The sequence below is a fragment of the Porcisia hertigi genome, chromosome 32 (genome assembly GCF_017918235.1).
Source record: "Porcisia hertigi strain C119 chromosome 32, whole genome shotgun sequence".
Taxonomy (NCBI): Eukaryota; Euglenozoa; class Kinetoplastea; order Trypanosomatida; family Trypanosomatidae; genus Porcisia; species Porcisia hertigi.
Window position 1 is genome coordinate 605,268 of NC_090591.1, and position 20,351 is coordinate 625,618.

Here is a 20,351-nt window from a genome sequence, read left to right on the forward strand (position 1 = left end):
GGCAAAAAAAAAAAATGTAACGTAAACCGCAGAGGTGGAAACACACACGGGCCGATATGTCGAAACGCTTCCGCACATCAACCATGCGCCGTACGCATGTTCAACCTACACCAATGTCTTGGCTGTCGAACACACTGGTCCAATAAACTGCCCTCATTTGAGGGAAGAGGCGCTTGGGCTCCAGGCAGCATGACGAGAACTCCGCGGCGGAAAGCGGAGGCGTATGTCTCACTACCTGTGATCCGCGGGCGTGATATATGCTGAAGTGGAGACGAATACTTTGTTCACGAGCAACGGTGCTCATCGGCGGTTAATCTAGAAACCCTGAGAGCGCGCTCGCTGATGGGGGGAAAAACATACCATTGTCTGCCTGGTGAGTGGGGTTAACATTCTCTCTATTGTCAAAGGAGGATCGGCGACTGTCGATGCCGTGGTCCCCGAGGACGTTCGCAAAGCGCTGAAAGGTTTCCTGGAATTGTCTCTCACGACGGGCTTCCAAGGCAGTAATGGCTGTACTCCCTGAGGTGCCTAGAACGCTATCAGACTCCCCCTGGGCCCGAGACTCGGAGTTACTCATGTACCCTTGCAAGCGCCAGATCAGTGGAGTAGAACGGTAGTAGTCAGTGACAAGTGGCACCCGCTCATTTACCTCCTCGGACTCCAGGGCACGTCGTCGTGTGCGCTCCTGTACAAAGAGGATTTGCGACTTGTAGTGCCTCACCATTGGTTGAAGCTGTTCCCTGATCGATTGCGCTGTCTCGCCGCGCCAGCGGATTTTTTGAACCTGGGGAGAATCTGTACCGCCAGCGTCGCGTAAACGTTCCACCAAATCAATCACGGCGCTGTTTTCCGTGGCTCCTGTGACATCCTGTCCGGGCAGCCCTTCCAGGATTGGGATCCAGTGAGTGATGCGCTCCGCTGCTTTAATGGATTTCTCCCGCCCTTCTTCCTGGAGAAGACCAAAGCACGTCATCATCGATGAACCTTCAGGGAGGCTCATGGTGTCTGCGTTGTTTGTTTGATTTTAGAGCTTCTTCTATCAGCTTGCCTCACAAGAGTACTTTGAGGAGTAGGGAAGAGAGGAAGGGAGGGAGGGAGGGATGGAGGGGAAGAAGGCCGATGCGCAATGCATCGCCTATCGGTTTCACCCCCAGGTAACACAAACACACACACACACGAGGCGCGATGTGAGAAAAATCGGGGGGGTGGGTGCTCCAACCTGCGTGAGGCTCAGCGCTCAGGAACCTTTCTTCCGACAGGAACAAAGAACTTTCACCAACCGAACCTGCCGCACAGGTGCTTGAGAATCGTGCGGAGTGAAAGGGTGTGTGAGAGGGGAGAGGGGGGGGGGGAGGAAAAGGAGGCTCCCTTCAAAACCACACACGATGAGCAGGGTTAAAGTTGGAAAGGCAGGTAATGGCTGTGCGATGTACACCCGGATTGGTGGCATGTTGAGGGTCGTCGCGTTTCCACTAGGCGCACGGGAGGAGGGGGAGGGGCATCGGCGTGCTCCTGGATTACACGCACACAGTAAAGAGAGTGACAAGATTAAGAACGCTTGTCTTACCACGGAATTCGAGCGGCGGCGGCGGGATGACTTTGAAAGGCCGCCAGCAGAAATGCGCAGATAAGCGGCAGCCGAACCACCATTGCATTTCGAAAAGAGACGATAAATCCGATTATGGTTCTTCTTCACAGTCTCCTCTATGGGAAGAAAGTGAGAGGGCTCAAGTGAGCCGTTAAATGAACGATAGTGCACTGTGGATCCGTTGCAGAGGGGTCGTCTTGTACTACATGAATGCGAAGGTGCTCCGCTTTAGTGGTTGCTCTAGTCTAACAAACTCTACTGCATGCTTCTTTCAATAAAGTGGAAGCCTTCACCAATGATGGCGCCGTGGATGCGAGGCCAACCAGGCTGTTCGGGGCTTTTTTTTTCGTGTGGGAAACAATGTACAAGAATCACCTCACATGACATTGCACGAGCCCCCACCTGCCTCGCTAGGCGGAAGGGCTGAAAAAGGGCCCCGCTCCTCACACACGCAACAACAACACCAATACCAGTACATATAAACAGATCCATGTTCAAGATGTCCTCGACAGTACTAGCCGGCCTCTGGTGCACTTCCCCGCTCTACCCCCTCGCCCTCCACCCTGCCTGCGTGTCCTCAGCGGCTGCAGACGCCCCTGCCCCACGCCTGCACAAGAGCTTTCGTTTCCTCTAGCACCATGGCAGCATCCGTGTCAGCACGCACGACGAAGCAGGGAGTACTGCCAAGACATTCAATCCTATTGTGCATATCTGTGAATGAGTCGGAAGCGGACACCACAAAGCAAGGTACAAGGGTGGCCGAGGAGGGCGCGCGGGAGCCCACCTGGTCCCAGATGTACTGCGAGAGACTCTCCATGGATGGTCGCCTCGACGGCACCTTTCTACTTAGATGGAGCAGCTTCTGCACCATCGTTCTCTCCCCAACTAGCAGCGTAGAAACAGCTGGCCCCCATGCCCTACCTGCCGCGTCACTCACAGCGAAATTCTTCACATCACGATTTCTTTTGTAGTACCGTAGGGGTTCCTCAGAGTGGGAGACAAGAACGACGCCTTCGCAATCATGAGCGAGTCGAATGACGTTCAGCAGGTCCTGCACCGATATCTCGCATAGAAGGCACTCCCACTGCTCTGACAAATGAACTGAGGGTACAGCCATCTCAGTCGCTGATATACCCTCGCGTTGCGGCGCGACTGAGTGCTGTGGGGCGGCGATACATTGGTCAACGACTGCATAAGAAATATCAGGGCTTTGATTCCCTCGGTATACGCGCTCCTCTGCTTGGTTGAGGTGTGGGTATTGGTGCGGTGAGTGGCATCCACAGAGATCCTGAGAATTTGTCTCTATGCCACGCGGCTCCGATGTGGAGAGATTTCTCGGTGAGACACACACCACAGACGAGGCCCTCGCCGTACAGGAGGAACCGTCCCGACGAGACGGTGTTGCTGTGATTTTTGAGGAGGAGCAGGTGCTAGATATCTCAACGTATTGCCTTACCCCGCCCGTTCCGGTGGGCGCGACCTTGGCGTGCCGTGACGACGAGGCCACGGAGCTTGCGAACACCGGAGTCCGGTTCACTTGGGTAGCAAAGGGCGGCACATTAGCGCTTCGCGCAGAGATCCACGGCGACGCTCGCTCAGAAGGATCAGCCGCATCATCGCTCAACAACGACGCAAAGAAAAGCCGCCGGTGAAAGCTGAGAAGCGCGGCGTCAGACGCCGGCACCATGGCATCCCCTTGGGTGTGAGGGAGCGACGGCAAGCTACACTGCACTACTAGCTGCCCAGCGTTCCAGTCAGTGGGAACGGTGAGCGTTACCCTTACAAGCGGATCGCGGATGGCACACGCCGTGTGTGTCCACGCCTTCCAAAACACTCCAGTGGCGCTCTTCTCGAACACACCCTCCATCTCCAACGCCCGTCGCCATGATGACAACCGGCCCCAGAGTTGGATCTCCGTTTCGAGGGTGTCTGTGTCATCTGAATCGCTCCTCACGGACGAAAATAGGCGCCGAGTCACAGGTGTTTGCGCGGTGGCCGCGATGCGTTCGTACTCCGTCATGACGGCCCAGGAAGACCCTGCGTCGTCAATGGAGAACTCCTGCGCTTGCAGCTGCGAGGGGCTGTCGCCGTGACGACGACGCGCCCCAAAAGGGTTTTCGAACTGTGCAAAGAACGCAAAACGACGCGTGTCTGTCAGCGCCGCGTTCGCCGTGATGTCAAACGGGAAAATTAGGGGGACGACCTCGATGGAGCGAAAGTTGAACTCGGTGAAGGCAAACGATCGATTCAGCCAGTCCGGCGGCCCATCCTTGACCCAGTTCGATACGCAACGCAGGTTTGGCTCTGCCCAGGCCCAGAAGGCACGTGAGCGACGCACGCGCCAAGCCTCGACCTGAGATATCGGGTGGTCGAGGTAAACGAAAAAGTCGCACTCCTCGCAGTCCGCGATGGCCAGCTGGCCTTGAATCTGGCACATGTAATGCTTGGGGATGCCGTAGCATTGATAGTCGTTTTTTTTCGAGTCGTAGAGTGCCCGGAATGGGGATTTGATCTCCAACAGACGCACTGCACGACGACGACGACGTCGTGGAGACCTCACATCTGACGACAACCTCTGCTCAGAGTTCGCAGGGCACTTTGGTAGAAGAGCGTCACATTCCTTCTCTGTGGGGCGGCGAGTGTTGCCGCTGGTGGTGCTGGCTCTGTCATCGCTGTCGCAAGAAAGTGTACCCGAGCTGTGCGATGTTCGATTCGATACCGTATCATACGGTGAGCGTGGTCGGCGCTTGCTCTTGAAAGGGACGCGGAAAGAGCATCCACCACTCCCGAGACGTCGTTCCATCAAGCCCGTATCACCGCCAACAATGCTGTCGCTGCTGGTGCTCTTGCGGCAGCTTCTTCCGTCCGAGGTAGAGAGCGGACCTTGCTGCTCGATTGGGAGCTCGTCATCCTTGTAGTATATCCTCCCATCTGGCGAGCAGCCTAATATGCGGTCATCCGTCACAAAGAAGCCACCGTCGTGGACACAGCATCCGAGGAGAAGCTCGTACAAGGCGCGTGATTTGGGCTCCGTGTTGATGCCGTGGGCTGTGTAAGCGTTTCCCTGGAACTCCTGCTCTGTCCCCACTACGTCGCGGAGGTAGTGCACGTAGTCTGATACGCGACCACAGAAACCCAGCGCCATACCAAACTGGGACGCTGATAGGCCGTATGGATGTGCCTCACGCCACTTGAGCTTTTCAGGATGCTGTGCCATGGTGCAACATCAATGCCTTCTATGTTTTTTTTGGTTGTTGTTGTTGCTGTTTTTAGCTCCGAAAGAAAGACATGAAAGATCAGGAAAGAAATAATAATAATAGAAAAAACTGTGTAAGCAGTGCGTGCGTGCGTGCGTGCGTGTATGAGAGGAAAGCTGATGTATCTATGAAGAAGAGTGTGCATGGCACGTGATTACACGTGGGACTCCCGCGCACGTTATATGGACTGCGGGAAAGGAAGGCGACCCCAAAACAACAACAAGATGTTTGTAGACAGATACACTCATATACATATAGATCTATGGATTTATCTAGATCAAAATGTGTGTATATATATACTATATGTAATGTGTATCTGCGTATACATTAAAGATCAGCGATAGTCATTCGTCCCCATCGCGTCGTGGAGGAGGAGAGGGGAAGAGAAGAGCTAGGAGGCGAATCAAGCAAGAACGTGCGCATCGCACACCCTTTTAAATGAGTATGCGTTTCTAGTCCCATGTGCGCGCAGGCGTGGGCGCCCATAGGACTAGAACACATTGTGTATCGAGTTACACAAGTCGGTACGAGGCGATGGGGCGACAGAGTGCAGAGCGAAAAAAAAAAGACTCGGCGACGCATCAGCGCCTTCAGCCCTGCGCTCCCACTCCTCAAGGCCAGAGAAGTGTAGTCAGGTGGTGAAGTGGTGAAAAGGAAAGAGGGGAAGCACCACTGCGGCCATAACTAACACCAACTTTTAAGCATCTGCTCGACAAGAGTCCAGGTCCGACAGTTGCAGATGGGATCCGCGAATTGAGGAGAAAATATGCTCTTTGTGTGCTTTTTCTTTTTTTTTCTAGGAATACAGAAAAAAACGATCCGAGGGGGGGGGGGGGGCTCCCTCTCCCCTTTACGCTCGCAGGTGAACTACCGCTTTTTTATTGCTGTTCTGGTTCAATATACACAGTTCTGTAAGTTTGGCGTGCCTCTCCTGACGTGAGGTCGATATACGGCGAGGTTAATGCCGCCCCCCCCCCTTACACACATACGAGAACGAAGTTTACCGACAGCCCAGGAGAATCGTCGAGAGACTGAGGCGGGTGCCGAGCGGAGACGGGGGTGCACGAAAGCCTCTAGATAGATATCCACCGGAATGGTGTGCTCTTTCTTTGCTTGGTTGGCCTTGGTGGTGAAAAAAAATGAAAGCAAAACCCGTGGGCGCCGCATCCAGAGAGCAAAGGCGGACGCGGTGCACCACAGCTAGCCGTAAAGACTTACTTTCTCATCCACCCCCTCTCCAACCTCTCTTTTTCATCTCAAATGCACAAGAGATGATGTCGATCGGAGACAGAGGTCAAGGGGGAAAAAAACGTGCGAGCTTCGAACGCATAAAAAATTTTTGAATTCTCTGTCATACCAAAAACACACGCAAGAGATTGCCCCCTACTTCGGCTGGGAGGTCGCAGTCCAACACGAGTGGGGTAAAACATTGGAGCCTCACATCAGCGCAGCGAGAAAGGGGTAGAGGAGGAGTGGGAAGGGGGGGGGGAGCGCTCGCTAAGATGTCGGGGGCTTGGTGCTGAGTAAACTCTTGAGACCGGTGGTAGGGTAGCCGCGTGATTCCAAAAACGGCTTGGCGGCGGCAGCCACTGCGCGGCATACAGAGTGCATGACTTCTTTTTTGGCAGGAGGTGCCTTGTCCACCAGGTCCACCAAAGATCCCCACTCTACAGAACGAAATTCGTCGCGAACGCCGCGCGTCTGCCCATGCGTGTCCACGCGTTGTAGGTGGCTGTGTTCCATCATGTATAAAAGGGGGTAGAGCTCTTGGCCAATGATGCCCAGCTTTCTCCACGTTTTGCTCCTGTAGCGGAACGCTTTCCGCCGCTCAGACGTGATTTCGTTCTTATCGTTTCTTGTCTCCTCCTCCTCCTCCTTCCCCTCTGGAGCAGTGGTGGTAGTAGGGAGCACCGTGCACACAAACTTGGCATCCTTGTCGAGATCAAGCCCTATCTCCTCCCATGTCTCACGCTGCGCCGTTTGCTGCGGCGACTCTCCAGCCTCACTGCCACCCTGTACGGTTTGACGGAAGTTTTCGTTTCCCTTTCCGACGGGATGGCAAAGGAGAAACTCTGCTCTCTCATTCACAAAAAACACCTGAACGCTTCGACGATACGCAAATCCATCCGCGCCGCGAACCACCACCAGCTTCGCGTTCTCTGACAACTGGTTTTTCTCGTTCTGTGCCCTTCCCGCGTGAATACTGGTCGCGGCTGTGGCAATGGCACCATGCTTTCCTTGAGATGCAGACACACCACCAGTGACTGTGGAAGCCATACTGAACAGCGCCCAAGGCGGCGCGAGTGGATCTTCTACTCTCTAGCTGTATAGAAATTTATTCGCTCGTAAGTGACAGGGACCGCCTTCGGTGGGCGGGAGAATGCGTGGTTAGATATGTATTTTTGTACAGAGAAAAAAAAGAGGGCGAGGGGTCACTCACCACAGGATCTTCACAATAACTGTTAGCGGCGGTGGTATGCACTTGTGAGATTCTCCTTGTTGGGGGAGGGGGAGAGAGGGGGAAGGGGGAAGAGTAAAGGACTTGACATCAGCTGAGCACTGCAATCAAGGTGTGGATACTTTTAGGCTGCTTTCCTTTTTGGTGTGTGATGGGGGCACCCAGACCTAAGGACACTGCATCCACACGCTGGGCTCGTTTCTGCAACAAGGTTGTCCTATGGAACTCCGCGTTGGTTGGAGAAGCCTTCACCCTTGTGCAGTGACTGTTTGATGACATTCCGCCCAGATGCTATTCATCAATGAACAGCAGCACCCATTCACGTTAACTCGCACTCTCTCTTTGCCCCCTCCCACCACCCCACACGACCACCAACCGTTCCCTATGGAGAGCAACAACAACAAAAAAAAAACTTATCCTGCCCGTTGGATTTGCAGAGTTGTCAGCCATGAGGGTCGTCTTCTATTCCCCTTTGCAGCTTTACGGGGAACACTTTCTTCTCGTGCGTTTCTTCTTCATGGCGAGAGTGTGTGTGTGTGTGTGTGTGTGTGTACTGTAGGTTCAATCCTAATGTCTTCGGTTCTTTTTTTTTTCGTAAGCAGTGGAGATAAACAAAATAACAACAGAGATGCCACGATTGAGAGGTCCTTGTCCGCTCCTTGGTGAGCACTCTTCTCGTGATGTGATGCACCCCCTGAGGCTTAACCTTGGCCTAGAAAAGCTGAACCTTGAGCGCCATCATGAGTGACGAAAGGTGTGACAGCCCAAAGAGGAGAATCACAAAGAAAATAGCCTGAGCCGAGAGCTGTTTCCGATGCAAACGCAAAAAGGGGGGAGGAGAGAGAGAGAGAGAGGCGACCCCCATGCGTACCGCACACAAGAATTTCGCAGAACAAGAAGAGCAATGAGATGGGAACAAAACCAGAGGAGGGCATACAGCTCAGCTCGCGCCACCGGAGGCGCGAAGGGCGGCGGGATAACTAACTTGAAAAAGTCAGAGTTAAGTTTTGAATTGCTCAATCAGTCATCTACGCTCCGTGGTCAAGCTCGTTCACGACTTTTTCTTTTTTTGGCGTACACCACTGACACCACCAGAAAACAAGAAACCGGTTCATGGCCAGACCCACCCACTTCTGCAATACGCATATACATATATATGCATTCATAGGTATAGAGAGAGAGAAAAGGGGTTGAATGAGTTGTCCTACTTTTTTTTTAAAATCCTCCTAGGAGTAAGGTTGTCAGCAGCGATATGAGCAGAGAAGCAGATGGTTTTTATTTTCGAAAAGCGCAATAAACCTACGCAAGAAAAAAAACTAATCGCTGAAAAAAAAGGGGGGGGCTGGTCTCTGTTGGGACGTGAAGGCTGACGTGGTGTATCAAGCAGATGAAAATACGCGCCATGCACACGTACACACAGACACAAAACCAGGATCACCTTTCAGCGACACAGGTAGAGAAAAAGAACAGCGTAAGAAATAACGTGAAGAGAAACTTTCCCTGGTATTTTTTTATATAGTTTCGGGATTCGTTGATGATGCCATTTTCGCTCCTCTTTTTTTATTCTTATTCACCCCCCCCCCCCCCCTTCTTCTTCTTCCACCTTTGACGAAGCTCACCTGCACGAATACAGTTCGAGCAATACTGTTCAGGAATCTTCACAACCCCCCGCCCCCCCCTCCCCCCCCCCCAAAGAAAAAAAACCCTAAATAGTGACGTCCAAAGAGAAGAGGTGCACTGTATTAACTTTTTTCGGGAGTCGGGGGAGTCAACGAAGGCTGCACAGAGCGCTCACTTCTCAAGAGATGAGAAAAATATGCCACGCTGGTATTTCCATCCATTTACACCGTGCGGAGGAGTACTACTCGCTTCACTCGCATGTGCAGAGAATTTTTGAACATGCACCGCTTCTTGGAGGGTGAGGTTATCCCCCTACGCCGCATTAGTAAAGAGCCACTCATGCACGGACGCCCCCCCCCGCCAACCCCAAAGCACGTCGCGCAAATCACTAAGCATGAGACAGTGCAGGTGAGGGGCTCACAGAGAGGAAGAAAAAAGAAAGAAAGTTGTCTCACCACGAGGACCTGTCGGTTCGGCATCTGAAAAAGAAAAAACAGAGGAAGATGGTCTGTAGATATTTGGCGAAAAGGGCAAAGCCTCCGTTCAGCCAAGAGGGGTGTAGGCGCGGCATTCCTATTTATACCCCGGGAGAGGACGGGTGTCCAGGGGAATCCGCACCCGGAGGGGACACCTCCGCCCTCACACATCTGTCCAGGGCACCCGACGAATTTAGCTGGAAGCGGCCAGGGAAGCTGTGACGCTGCAGCGCCGGAAACCCCGCCCGCGGTGCCTGATTGCGCACTGTGTTGTTGATGTTTTGCATCCAGATGCGCGCGTTAAAGACCCGAAAGAGCTCCTTGTTGAGTTGGCGAAAATCGATCACTTCGCTGGATTCGAAAAAGAAGCTGATCTTTGTCCCGTCAAACTGGTACTCGCAGTCCAGCAACTCCATGGGAAGGTGAAGGCGAAAGACAATATGCTGGCTAGTAGTGAGCGCAAGCCGCTCCATGCTAGCATGTTCCCGATGCAGGCGGTATACTTCCTCGTCTGTGGCGACACGGATCACTTCCATGATGCTTCCCGATTTCCCCGGCGACAAGACGCCTCGATCGAGTGACTGAATGGTGGATGCTTCATAGGCCCCCTTCTCAGGATTCCAGAGAGCGCACTGCACCACAAGCCCGCAGTCATACCCACGGTCGCCGGGCACAATCACGTATGTGCAGACTTTCAGTGTAACAGGACTTACAAATCGACGCAGGCGCCCCCGCTTGAACTCGACGTGCACCACGTAACAAAAGTGGTCCGCTGGCCACGGGCGCCGCCTCGGGAAATCTGAGAGGTTGTCGGGAGGCCGGAGCAGGCCGTCGGTGGCCAAGGTGGGCGCGCGGCTCGTGTCCCGCAGTTCACTGCGCCAAGCAGGGGGTGGCGTTGAAAGATGCGGAGGACAGCCCTTCGCGGCCTGCATGAACGAGATGCCCGACTTCTCTTCCTCCTTGGGTTGGGCCAAGACATCGACGCTCCGCTTTGCGGGCTCACAGGAAGAGTCCGAAAAACTGAGCCCGCATGAAACTTGGCCGGAGGTGGCTCCGCTGGCGCTACTTGCGGCAACGCTCTTACTCAGGAGAATCCAAACCTCACTTTGGCAGTTCACGACAAGACGTCGCGTTTTTTCGACGACTGTGTGAAGAAGGTACAGCGCGTCGCGCTCTGGAGTCCTCTGCCCGGGCATGCCTGTCTTGCACGCACAGGGGCTCTCCGGGTCGACGCTCGTGTCCGGGCGAGACGAGCCAACAGCACTTGGAGGGCCTCCCAACGTGTACACACCCGTACAAGGGCTCATCTTCGCCCACGCGTGGAGCTGCTTTGTGAGTATGTGAAGACAACCGTTGACCGCCTTGAACTCAGAGAGCATCTCCAGCGGAGTCATAGCCTCCGTGGGATCCAGAACCTCTTCCACGGGCACAACAGACGATGTCTCTGTCGTGGTCTGTGGCCGACCGAGTGGCGTGCAGAAAACGCCCGACGATTCCGCAGCAGCGCTCGCCGCCGTACAGGCCATCTCGGAAAGCCTTTGATTGTCGGTCTGTGGGGGAGAAAAAAAAACGGTCGTTGCGTCGTCTGAAGCGCACCACGTCTTTTGTGCGCAAGATGAGGTGAGATCCTTGTGGGTTTGAAAAAGACGCTTAAAAGAGAAGAGATACCCCCGGAGTGCGGAAAGCTGGTGAACTTGTAAGCAGCGCAATGCCCTCAATGACACATGAAAATGCGTGGTGCTATACAGATGTGACCGACTTGGCAACCACTCGACCAGTACGTTGAAAACAAAAAAAAAACACAAGAAAAAAATGCCGCCTGTCGTTTGCAGTGCTTGCCGCGGAGTGCACCTTCGGTGGGAGCGGATTGGTTAATAGAAAACCACGGGAAACCACGCGCAGATACACAAGAAAGGGAGGACTGTACGTACGTCTTCTTTCTGTTCTTCTCAGTGTACAGCGTGCGTGATGTACTTTGCCACAGCTCCAGTACTGATGCTGGTCGAAATTATATTGGTCGTCGGTGTTTCTTTTCTTTTTCTCCTCCCCTGCTTTGGGCGGCTGATGGCTGGAGGTCGGCAAACAAGGGTTCGCAAGCCTTTTTTGGTTCTCGAATCGGTTCGCTGGAACGCACCACGAGAATATATGCAAAGTAACCGTGTGCGCCCCCCTCCCCTTTGTCTGTCTGTGTGCGTGTTTGTGTGCAGAAACAAGGGAACCACAAACAGGGACAGGAGTGTGAATAAAAGCATGTTCAAAGCAGAACACCATATTGATGATGTTGTAGAGTTCACCCGGACTCCTTTCCATGACCAACCCCTCTCCCCCTTCGCGGTGAGCAAGGTTGCCAGCACCGTTTCTCATGCAAGGACGCAGATGCCGCAGGCGACTAGTTTCTTTGTCTCCCCCAACTGACGAGATTGTTTTCCCCGAGGGAGGAGGAGGAGGAGGAGGAGGAGGGGGGGAGGGGGGGTGGGGCAGCGCTCAAGAAGATGTGCGCCGTGAAGCACACTATTTCCAGTGTAGTCACCCTCCCCCGCCCCCCCCCACCCTTTCTCCGTCTCCCGGAAACAATGAAGGAGAGGTGTCGCACGTAGGGGAATCTATGAGCGTAGAATGGGTATTAGGGCTCTTGGGTACTCCACAAGGTGTGCCCTTCTGAGCATGTTGTTTTTGTTTTTATCGGCCAGTCGACAGATGATAAAATACAGCCGAGGTGAAGAATACTTTCCCTCTAACCCCGTCACTTTTCGCTAGAAACCCCGCGGACACCTTTGTCGCGGCAGTAATGTGATTACATGGACATGTATGTTCTCTTTTTTTTTTGCGGATGTGGGTTTCAGTTTGTTGGTCCTGTGTCGCTAGAGAGCTCGTTGCAGCATCGCCTCATCGAGGTAAAAAGGTTGCAGAGCGTCATCTGCGCCTTTAGGGGTATACCCGATCCAGAATAGCAGAAGGCGTTCCGCGCGTCTTCTTGCTGGGGAAACTTTTTCTCCGTTCTCTCCGACATCCGCCTCCTCTCGGATAGATGACGAGCGCGAGATGTGCGAAGCGGGGAATACATGGGTTTTGGGTGCAATGTGTTCAATTTCAATGAACGCGTCTCGGGCGTCCGTGGGTGCGGCGGTTTTCAGCAACGCCTCCTCGAGCGGGCCCGCAGCGGTGGTCTCATTTTCCCCATTGCGGCTTCGCACTGGGTCGGACGGGGCAGAAATCCAATTCAAGGAGGCTAAGCACGCCTCCGACAAGGTTATCCCTAGCATCGCGCAAACTCGCTCGGCGAGGAGCCGTAGCGCGTGGACGGTGAGATTGAAAGGCTCACACGCGCCCACAAAGCGCGACTGGAGGGCAGGCCCCAGGCGTGTGCGCCAGAATCTGGCGGCGGCGGCAGAGGAGGATTGCAGAAGTGAGGTCAAAAATGCTTCACAAACCTCCCGTGCTTCTATCGGAGTGGTCGCACGGCGGAGATCTTGCTGCAAGAGGTGCTTTGCCGTTCGCGCCACCAGCTCCACGTGACACCAGTGCTCAACTGCAGCGCGCGTCGTCTGTGGTAAACGGTGCAGAACATATGCCAGGTAACGAAGGTTGAGTCCATTGGCGTGCAGCAGCTCGCTCAACGTCGGAATCATAAGGAAGCTCCCCGCTTTTCGGCAATCCGCACCACACCGCACTGCCGTAGAACAAACCTGCCCCAGAGGGTCCGCAGGGGCATCCTTCTCACCCACGTGGCCTAGTATGAGTCTCGTGTAGCAATGCATGCACACACAGCAACACTGCAACGGATTCGTGCACACCACAAAGCGGAGCTCGTTGGGATCGATTTCACCCTCGCATTGGTTGCAGGAACAGGTGGGGAGCAGAGGGGCAGCGACAGGGTACTGGAACCCAAGCGTCCCCGCAACATGGGTGATTCCCTCTGACTTGATCCACGCCCCTGCAGCCCATGACTGGGAACCCAGAGCATCGAAATTGCGAGTATGAGGAAGACTCGCTTCCTCGGTTGCCTCCTGCGGCGTGCGTACGCACTCGTTCGCCGACCAAGCCGTCTTCCATGAGAAAAAAACTTCGGGACGGACGCGATAAACCACGAGGCGGGCATACAAAGCTAAGTCACTGGGTGTGCCGACCAGTTCTTCCGATGCCGTTGGCGGTAGTGACGACTGGTCAGCGGAGGGCTTTGTGCAGTGCAGCGGCAACACGGGCGGGAGGAGACGGTGCGTGCGTGCGAGGTAGAGCCGGCGGTCCCGTCCTGTGTATACACGCCACTCGCATGGCACGGCACCACCTTCGAAGCGCAGCGCATCGCCGAGACTACGCACCAGCTCTGAAACCACGGCGGGTCGCGGCAAAGGTGATGGTGGTGTGCAAGAGGGAGCGATGGAACCATCACCCTCGGCGACCATTGTGGTGATGTCTGCCTCTACAAGATTCGCGGTGTCGTAGGGAGGAATCGTAGTGCACAAAAAGGAAAATCCACCGAACGTGCAGAGGGCGTGCAGCGGTACGTGAAGAGCGTACGGCGGTGCCACAAGTGCGAGCATTTCGTGGTGGCGGTAAATGGCGCGTCCGCACTTCATCGCCATCTCATCACCGCCGAGGGCACCGTCCGCCGTGTCCACACATCGCCGCAGAACGATGCCGTTGTGAAAGTACACCTCATTTGGGAACCGTGGGTGGACGACCACCTGGCGGCTAGAGGGCGGCATGATTGCCTCCCTGCAAATCTGCACAACAGTACGCTCCACCTCTGACTGAAAAGCGGCAATAAGCGCATCGAGCACGGCCGGTGGTGCGGCCTCCGGAAGCTCTGAACCAGTGGCAGCGGCAGCGACGGGGTGGGTCAAGTCCGTGGTGAGGCAGCACAGTTCAACGGCCCGTTGATACTCGAAGTTCCAATCTCGCTGGTTGCCCCCCTCGGGGTGAACTGTGGCCCAGTAGTAGGTGTATAACTCCGCGTCCAGGAACAGGAAATGGTTCGCGGCGGGACGAGACACTTCCGCGGGGGAAACGGTGGGCAGGATATGCTGCCAGCTCATCCTTGTACTCGGCACCGCAGATCGCGTAGAGGAGGCACCGTTGCTCCCAGAGGCCGTCTCGGGTGTGGCCCTGGTATCGTACACGCGATGCCACAAGGGAGCATCGCTGAAAGGATCAGAGTCCCGCGTTTCAGTGGAATCGGAGTAGGCGATCCAGCCTAGCGAGCCATCCTCGCACCGTGTGCTGATCCACCAGCCTCCAAACACATCGCAGTGGCGAGAGGCTTCGAGCAGGACAGAGCCTGCGGGAACTGTGCCAACGACCTCTCCCAGAGGACCTGCGTAAAGAGGCGCCTCTTTCGCGGCACCCCAGAAAATGGGCGATCGACTGCGGCGCGGCTGGGTGGTCGATGTCACAGGCTGCTGGGAGGAGAGTGATGTAATTCCGGCAGATTTCCTGATGGGTGGCAGTTTTCTTTTATTTGCTGGATTTGATTGTCGTCGAGAGGGCGAAGGTGAGAAGGCAGTGATGCTGTCTGTCCGTGGAGACGGGTGCAGCTGCGTGGCGAAGGACGCACTGTTACCATCCTTTGTGCTCTGTTCTCTGTTGAGGAGACTACTCATCCTTTAGGGTGGGAGGTGGACTATCAAGAGGATGGCCGCGGTCGGTGAGGGGTTCCGCTTACTCATACTACGATGGGTCACAGTGACATCAGCGGAAACCGAAGTGGGTGGTGGTTGTGGGGGGGGGGGGGGTTGAGTCACAGAGGCATCCATGTCTTCACATTCGCGCCATACGGGATACGAGAGCACCCGAAGGCGCGCACACACACACAACGAAAAAAAAAACAGCACACCAATGAAGACTGTCCACACAAGACCGAATGAAGGGGGAGGGGGAGGAGGAGGTAGACTCCAGAAGTGTTTTTCTTTCTCCTTTCTCCAGAGTAGACGAGATGGTCTCAATTATTTCCAAGTAGACTGAGCTTTCTGATTCCTTCCAGCGTGGTGGTTCAACACTGCAGCCTCGTGCCACACGAGGGGGTGTGGGTGCCCTTGAGGAGCAACTTAGGGAAGCAGCGACGTGAAAAACGAGCAAAGATATGTTGCAAGCATATTCACATATACACATACCCAGAGGGACCTGTAGTCCGTTCATCTTCCCTATGAAGAGGAGCACCCCGTTGCGATGTTCCGCGTGTGTTGCCGTGAGCGCATCTCCCTCTCAACCGTATACACAGATTTCTCCCTCCTCCCCGGCTTTTCCTTTCGAATGAAGACTTCTTCTCTTGCTTGAGCGAAGAAACGACAAAAGAAAATACACACACAAATGAAAAAAAAAACATGAGGAATTACGCTCCCTTCAGCGACCCCTCCCCCCTCCCCCTTCCACCCATCCATCCACCGGAAATGAAAAACCCTGCGCTGCCAACACTTCGTTCACCCCCACACCCGACATGGAGAATGAATTATCATCTGGAAAAAAGGCTGTACGGGTCGAAACAACCGTCAAGATGACTGCCAGTACGTCTTTTGTGTGCGAGCGTGGCGGAGGTGGTGATGATGGTGGTGGATGGCAGCAAGTGAAGTACGCGTTTGGAAGAGGTCTTCCCTTGTCAACACGCCGGACCATCTAGTGCGCACGTCATGTCCACCATACTGGGCGGTATGCGGCACAGAGGGAGGCACCTCACTGTGGTCTCGTCCGCCCTGTCCCTATTCCATGCGGCTACTCGTGTTATTTGTATCGATGACAAGCACAGCTACTTCAAATGTCCCTCGTTCACGTCATCCAGCCTACACTGGAGAGGACTGCTGACGGAACCGCTCCTTCAGAACACGTAGCCTTTCCCTGAGGAGGTCCTGCATTTCCCGCACGTCATTCAACGTCGTTGTTTTCCCCGCGGAAATCCCACCGAAGTGCCTTGATGGTGGAGGGGGTGTTGCATTGCCCTCATCAAGCATGGGCGACATGATTACTCCCTGAAAGCGGCGGGGAGCGGTGTTCAACGTTGTCACCGTCTCTCCCACGAACGCTAAGCGGCGCAATCGAAGCTCATTGGAGAGCGATCCCCCGCACCAGGTGCTGCTCTGGTGTGCTATCGGTGTGTCTTCGTCAGGAGCCGGTGGTGATACGAATACTCGTTGGAAGTTTCTAGGAGGATCTGGTTTCTTCAGCATCCGCCTCAGCACATCCGACCTCTGTGGATCGCCTGGTGATAGCACCGCTGCTTCTGAAGTGAGCGCCGGGGAGCAGCTACATCTGGAGTTCCGGTCTACCACAGGACTCGAGAACGACCGCGAAGAGGCCAAAGAAGAGCTTTCCGCCGCGAGAACGCACGTGCGCGTCGCCTCAGCGACTGTGAAAGGAGTATTTATAGGCTGCTCGGCAAATCGAGAGCCGACAGCAGCCGCAGCGCTGGCAGTCGTGAGGGTTGCCATCTCCCGCGCGAGGGGAGACGGCTTGTCCGGCGGCGCAGCGTCCGTCAAGCTATTGGAAATACACGCAGAGCCGTCATCGGGGCTGTGCGGAAGACGGGGGGCCTGCTGCTTCTGGGTTGGGCATCTGAGAGGCTGTGGCAGTATCTCAGGGTGGTGATTGCCCTGATACTCGTCGTGATGCAGGTTCTTCACCTTGTCCACCACATCCGGTGGCGAGCACCGTAGCCCCGCTTGTGTCGGCTCTACCGGGAGTGGCGGTGCTAAAGAAACACCACGCAGATGATAGTCTGGCGAACTTGAGAGCGGTGCTGAAGGAAGCTGTAGCGAGACGGTTACATCCTGGTGAACGCGACGGTGTGTTTTTCGCCTGCGGCGACGCCGGTGTGGTCGGGCTTTCGCCGCCGCCTCTACAGGATGGCTTGTTCCTTGTGCTGGTGCCACCCGCGTAGGTTCATCGGGATCGGCTAAAGGGTCTCTGAGCAGGTACGATGTGGTCGTCTGACCACCTCCGCTGCGCCCCGCTGCAACCGTCGTCGTCCCCTGTGGTGTAGAAGCTCCCGTTAAAGGCGCATTCGATGGGGAAGCAGCCGCAATAGGGGGTGTGCACTTGAGCCTTTGGTGACACTGGGACTTGACTTTGCTCTGCTCGACTGTAGCTGACGCACCTACAAATGAAGGGTTGCCGTCTTCCTCTTCACGCGCAGCTGTTGGGGCCTCGGCGATAATTGTAACTGAAGTGGACAAAGACGACGTCTTCCACGCACCCACTGCTGGGGACGAGGTATTTTGGGGGGAAGTGGTTTGCGTAACCGGCTTTTTCTGCACTACGGGAGAAGTCGTCGGCGATGTCTCTGCTGGATTAGCTAAAAAGGTGCTACTCCTCAGCCAGTCAAGAACGGCCGCCGTTTTCTGTGGCGGCAGGCAGCAGGTCCTGAGTGCAGGTGGCGGGAAAACGTCCATGGTCAGTTGAGGTGGGGTAACGCTCTCTGCGGACAGGGCTGTTGCCACTCGGTTCAAGGTCAGCGGCACCTCCTCCAAGACCTCTTCTTGTGGCGTGGCAGGTGGTGCACGGCTCCCTCTTGGAATCGCATTCGGTGCGTCTGCGTGTTTCGCATCCTTTTGGGGATTGAGGGAGACTTGGATGGCGGAAACCGCGGTGGGTTGCGGGAGTGGGTGATAGTAGCGCCGCTGCACATACTTTAAGCGAATCCATTTGAGCACATTTTCTGAACGGTCGTGTGCGGCTGGTTTGACGTAGCTGGCGGGAATTTTGGCTTCGAATGTACGCTTGGCTCGCTGGTTGCCCACTGCGGCCATGAACGCGATTTGCTCCGGCTCCCAGAGATCCATCGTGCAACTTTTCACCTTGCTGATGTGCACGCCAAGCTGACGATGCAAACCACTGCATCGGATGCAAATGAAAATGCCAAGATTGACGCTCGCCCATGTCGGGTTACGAGAGCAGCAGTCCATGCACTCCGAATTGGCCGGTTGCTTCAAGAGCGCTAGAAGTTGCTGTTGGTGCTGCTGCTGGACCTCTTTTGTCTGCCGTTGCATGGACGCCATGGTCACCAAACTATTGAGAAAGGCGCCGAAACGTAGAACGGCATCCGGGAAGCCAAGTAGGGGAGGGGGGGGGGGTTAACCAGAAGTAGCTGTTTCCCCAACCGCCGGTTAGCCTTGTGTTAGTGGCCCACGTCAAGGGGAAAAAAAAACACGCAGAGAACCACCAAAGCCTCCCCTCCCCTCTTGACTCGCCAAACGCCCACCAAGGAAGTTGTTCAGAGCACAAATGAACACACAGAATGCGAATGATATAAATAAAAAAACAGCTCAATCGGAGAACACCTCTATAGGGACCACACTGAGATGGCGGCTGTGGATACGACCACAGCAGCGTGTTTTAACGCCTCTGCGAAATTCTATCCTTTTCAATCTTTCTTTTTTTGACCCTGTGTCCTTGGATGCCGGTTCACCGCTCCACCCAGACACACACACACACACAAAAAAAAAAAGTAACCCAGAACGCAGCAATCTACACTGCTGTTTATGTATATGCACATGAATGTGTATGTGTGACTGCAAGGTGAGCGCTTCGTTTGTTCCCACCTCTCATTGCACTCCCTTCAGCGTTAAGAATCTGTGTTTGCTAACACTGGACGTGGCCTATAACCAATCTTCACAGAGGGAAAGCGTGAAGCAAGCTCCAAAAAATGAGAAGATATGCACCGCCCTAACAACAACGACTTGCTGCGAAGGGGCTCACATGTGGGGAGGCGTCTGCGGACGTTTGCGTGTATGCCCGGATGAATGTGCGCCGGTGCACCAGACACACAGCTCAGAATAACAGAAATAAGGTACATGAAGGAAATACAGGAAAACACATCGTGAGGATGACGCACCACCATAAAGAAAGGGAGAGAGAGAGCAGATCTTAAACACGATAATGCATCTCTAGAGGCCTGAGAGAGGTAGCTAGACTATTCCTACTCCACAAGTCGCACCAAGGTGACTGAGTCACCTTGGTGATGAAAGGGTGCGGCACTCAACGTTTGCAAATGCTGTCGCCTCCAGCCCATTGTCTCTATTTTTTTTTCTCGCCTGTACCGACACCCCAAAGACCGACAGGGTTGAGCACAAGGGGGGATGGATAAGCCTTCAGAAGAAGAGGTGTTTTCTCGGACACACAAAGAAAGACACATTGACGACGTCTTCTCTCGCTCAAGTACTCTTCCGCACCACCACCCCCCACCCCCCCTCCCAACTCTGCACTTCTGTCTGACTATTCAGATCGATCTCAAAAAAAAAAAAAGAGGACGTAATTCATGCCACGAACCTGCCTGCCACAAAACGCCACAATCGCTGAAAGGACGTACATGTCATGACCCCAATCCGAGAAAAAAAAGGGGAGAGAGGCGACAGACGGTAGTGGGGACGGTGCGTTCTCTTTATCGAATAACACACAGTAAGACTGGGAGAAAAAGGGGGAGACGTTGGGGGGGGGATGGCAAGAAGAAAACCGAGAAGATAGAGGAAGGGGCTCACCCTCCCCAAAGGAAACGAAAACAGCAGAAAGCTGATCAGACACGTGATACACCTGCCCCCCTCTCCGCCGCCATGTTTGGGCAGGGGAGGAGGAGTAACAGTACAAAGGATATATATATATATATACACACACACGTGTACTTTCTTGTGGTAATGAGATGTCTCCTGCCCAACGGTTTGGTGCAGGAGAATGTAGAGCGGGGAGGCATCTCTTTGTGCCCCCTTTTTTTCAAGCACTACGTCTATAAAACATCCACTACGAAGTCCACACACACACACACACGCACGCACACCAAGGGAGCGCTGTGGACTCCAATGCAGTGTTTCACCAGGGGCGAAGCGAAGACGGTTTGGAACCTCGCTACTCCGTATCGAGACGTTGGTACATTGAAAAACAAAAGCGAGGGAGGCTGCTGATATATGTATATATATATGTATAAATATATAATTCTAGAATGGCATCTCCTTTGGCTCTGCCTGGCTCCAAAC

At 54.5% G+C, this 20,351-nt stretch overlaps 6 protein-coding genes across 6 annotated transcripts; all 6 read right to left on the bottom strand.

Annotated features, from left to right (window-relative positions):
* Positions 1-310: 310 nt before the first annotated feature.
* Positions 311-1,000, bottom strand: JKF63_02514 (uncharacterized protein; the record flags this gene model as incomplete). The annotated part of the gene is made up of 1 exon (XM_067898539.1): positions 311-1,000. The coding sequence occupies one exon, from the start codon at positions 998-1,000 to the stop codon at positions 311-313; it is 690 nt and encodes a 229-aa protein (XP_067754696.1).
* A 1,165-nt stretch (positions 1,001-2,165) lies between these two features.
* JKF63_02515 (uncharacterized protein) lies at positions 2,166-4,805 on the bottom strand (the record flags this gene model as incomplete). The annotated part of the gene is made up of 1 exon (XM_067898540.1): positions 2,166-4,805. One exon carries the CDS (start codon positions 4,803-4,805, stop codon positions 2,166-2,168), a length of 2,640 nt encoding a protein of 879 aa, XP_067754697.1.
* A 1,537-nt stretch (positions 4,806-6,342) lies between these two features.
* JKF63_02516 (uncharacterized protein) lies at positions 6,343-7,122 on the bottom strand (the record flags this gene model as incomplete). Its single annotated transcript, XM_067898541.1, has 1 exon — positions 6,343-7,122. One exon carries the CDS (start codon positions 7,120-7,122, stop codon positions 6,343-6,345), a length of 780 nt encoding a protein of 259 aa, XP_067754698.1.
* A 2,378-nt stretch (positions 7,123-9,500) lies between these two features.
* Positions 9,501-10,925, bottom strand: JKF63_02517 (uncharacterized protein; the record flags this gene model as incomplete). Its single annotated transcript, XM_067898542.1, has 1 exon — positions 9,501-10,925. One exon carries the CDS (start codon positions 10,923-10,925, stop codon positions 9,501-9,503), a length of 1,425 nt encoding a protein of 474 aa, XP_067754699.1.
* Positions 10,926-12,260: 1,335 nt separating this feature from the next.
* Positions 12,261-14,999, bottom strand: JKF63_02518 (uncharacterized protein; the record flags this gene model as incomplete). Its single annotated transcript, XM_067898543.1, has 1 exon — positions 12,261-14,999. One exon carries the CDS (start codon positions 14,997-14,999, stop codon positions 12,261-12,263), a length of 2,739 nt encoding a protein of 912 aa, XP_067754700.1.
* Positions 15,000-16,172: 1,173 nt separating this feature from the next.
* Positions 16,173-18,383, bottom strand: JKF63_02519 (uncharacterized protein; the record flags this gene model as incomplete). Its single annotated transcript, XM_067898544.1, has 1 exon — positions 16,173-18,383. One exon carries the CDS (start codon positions 18,381-18,383, stop codon positions 16,173-16,175), a length of 2,211 nt encoding a protein of 736 aa, XP_067754701.1.
* Between the last annotated feature and the right edge of the window lie 1,968 nt (positions 18,384-20,351).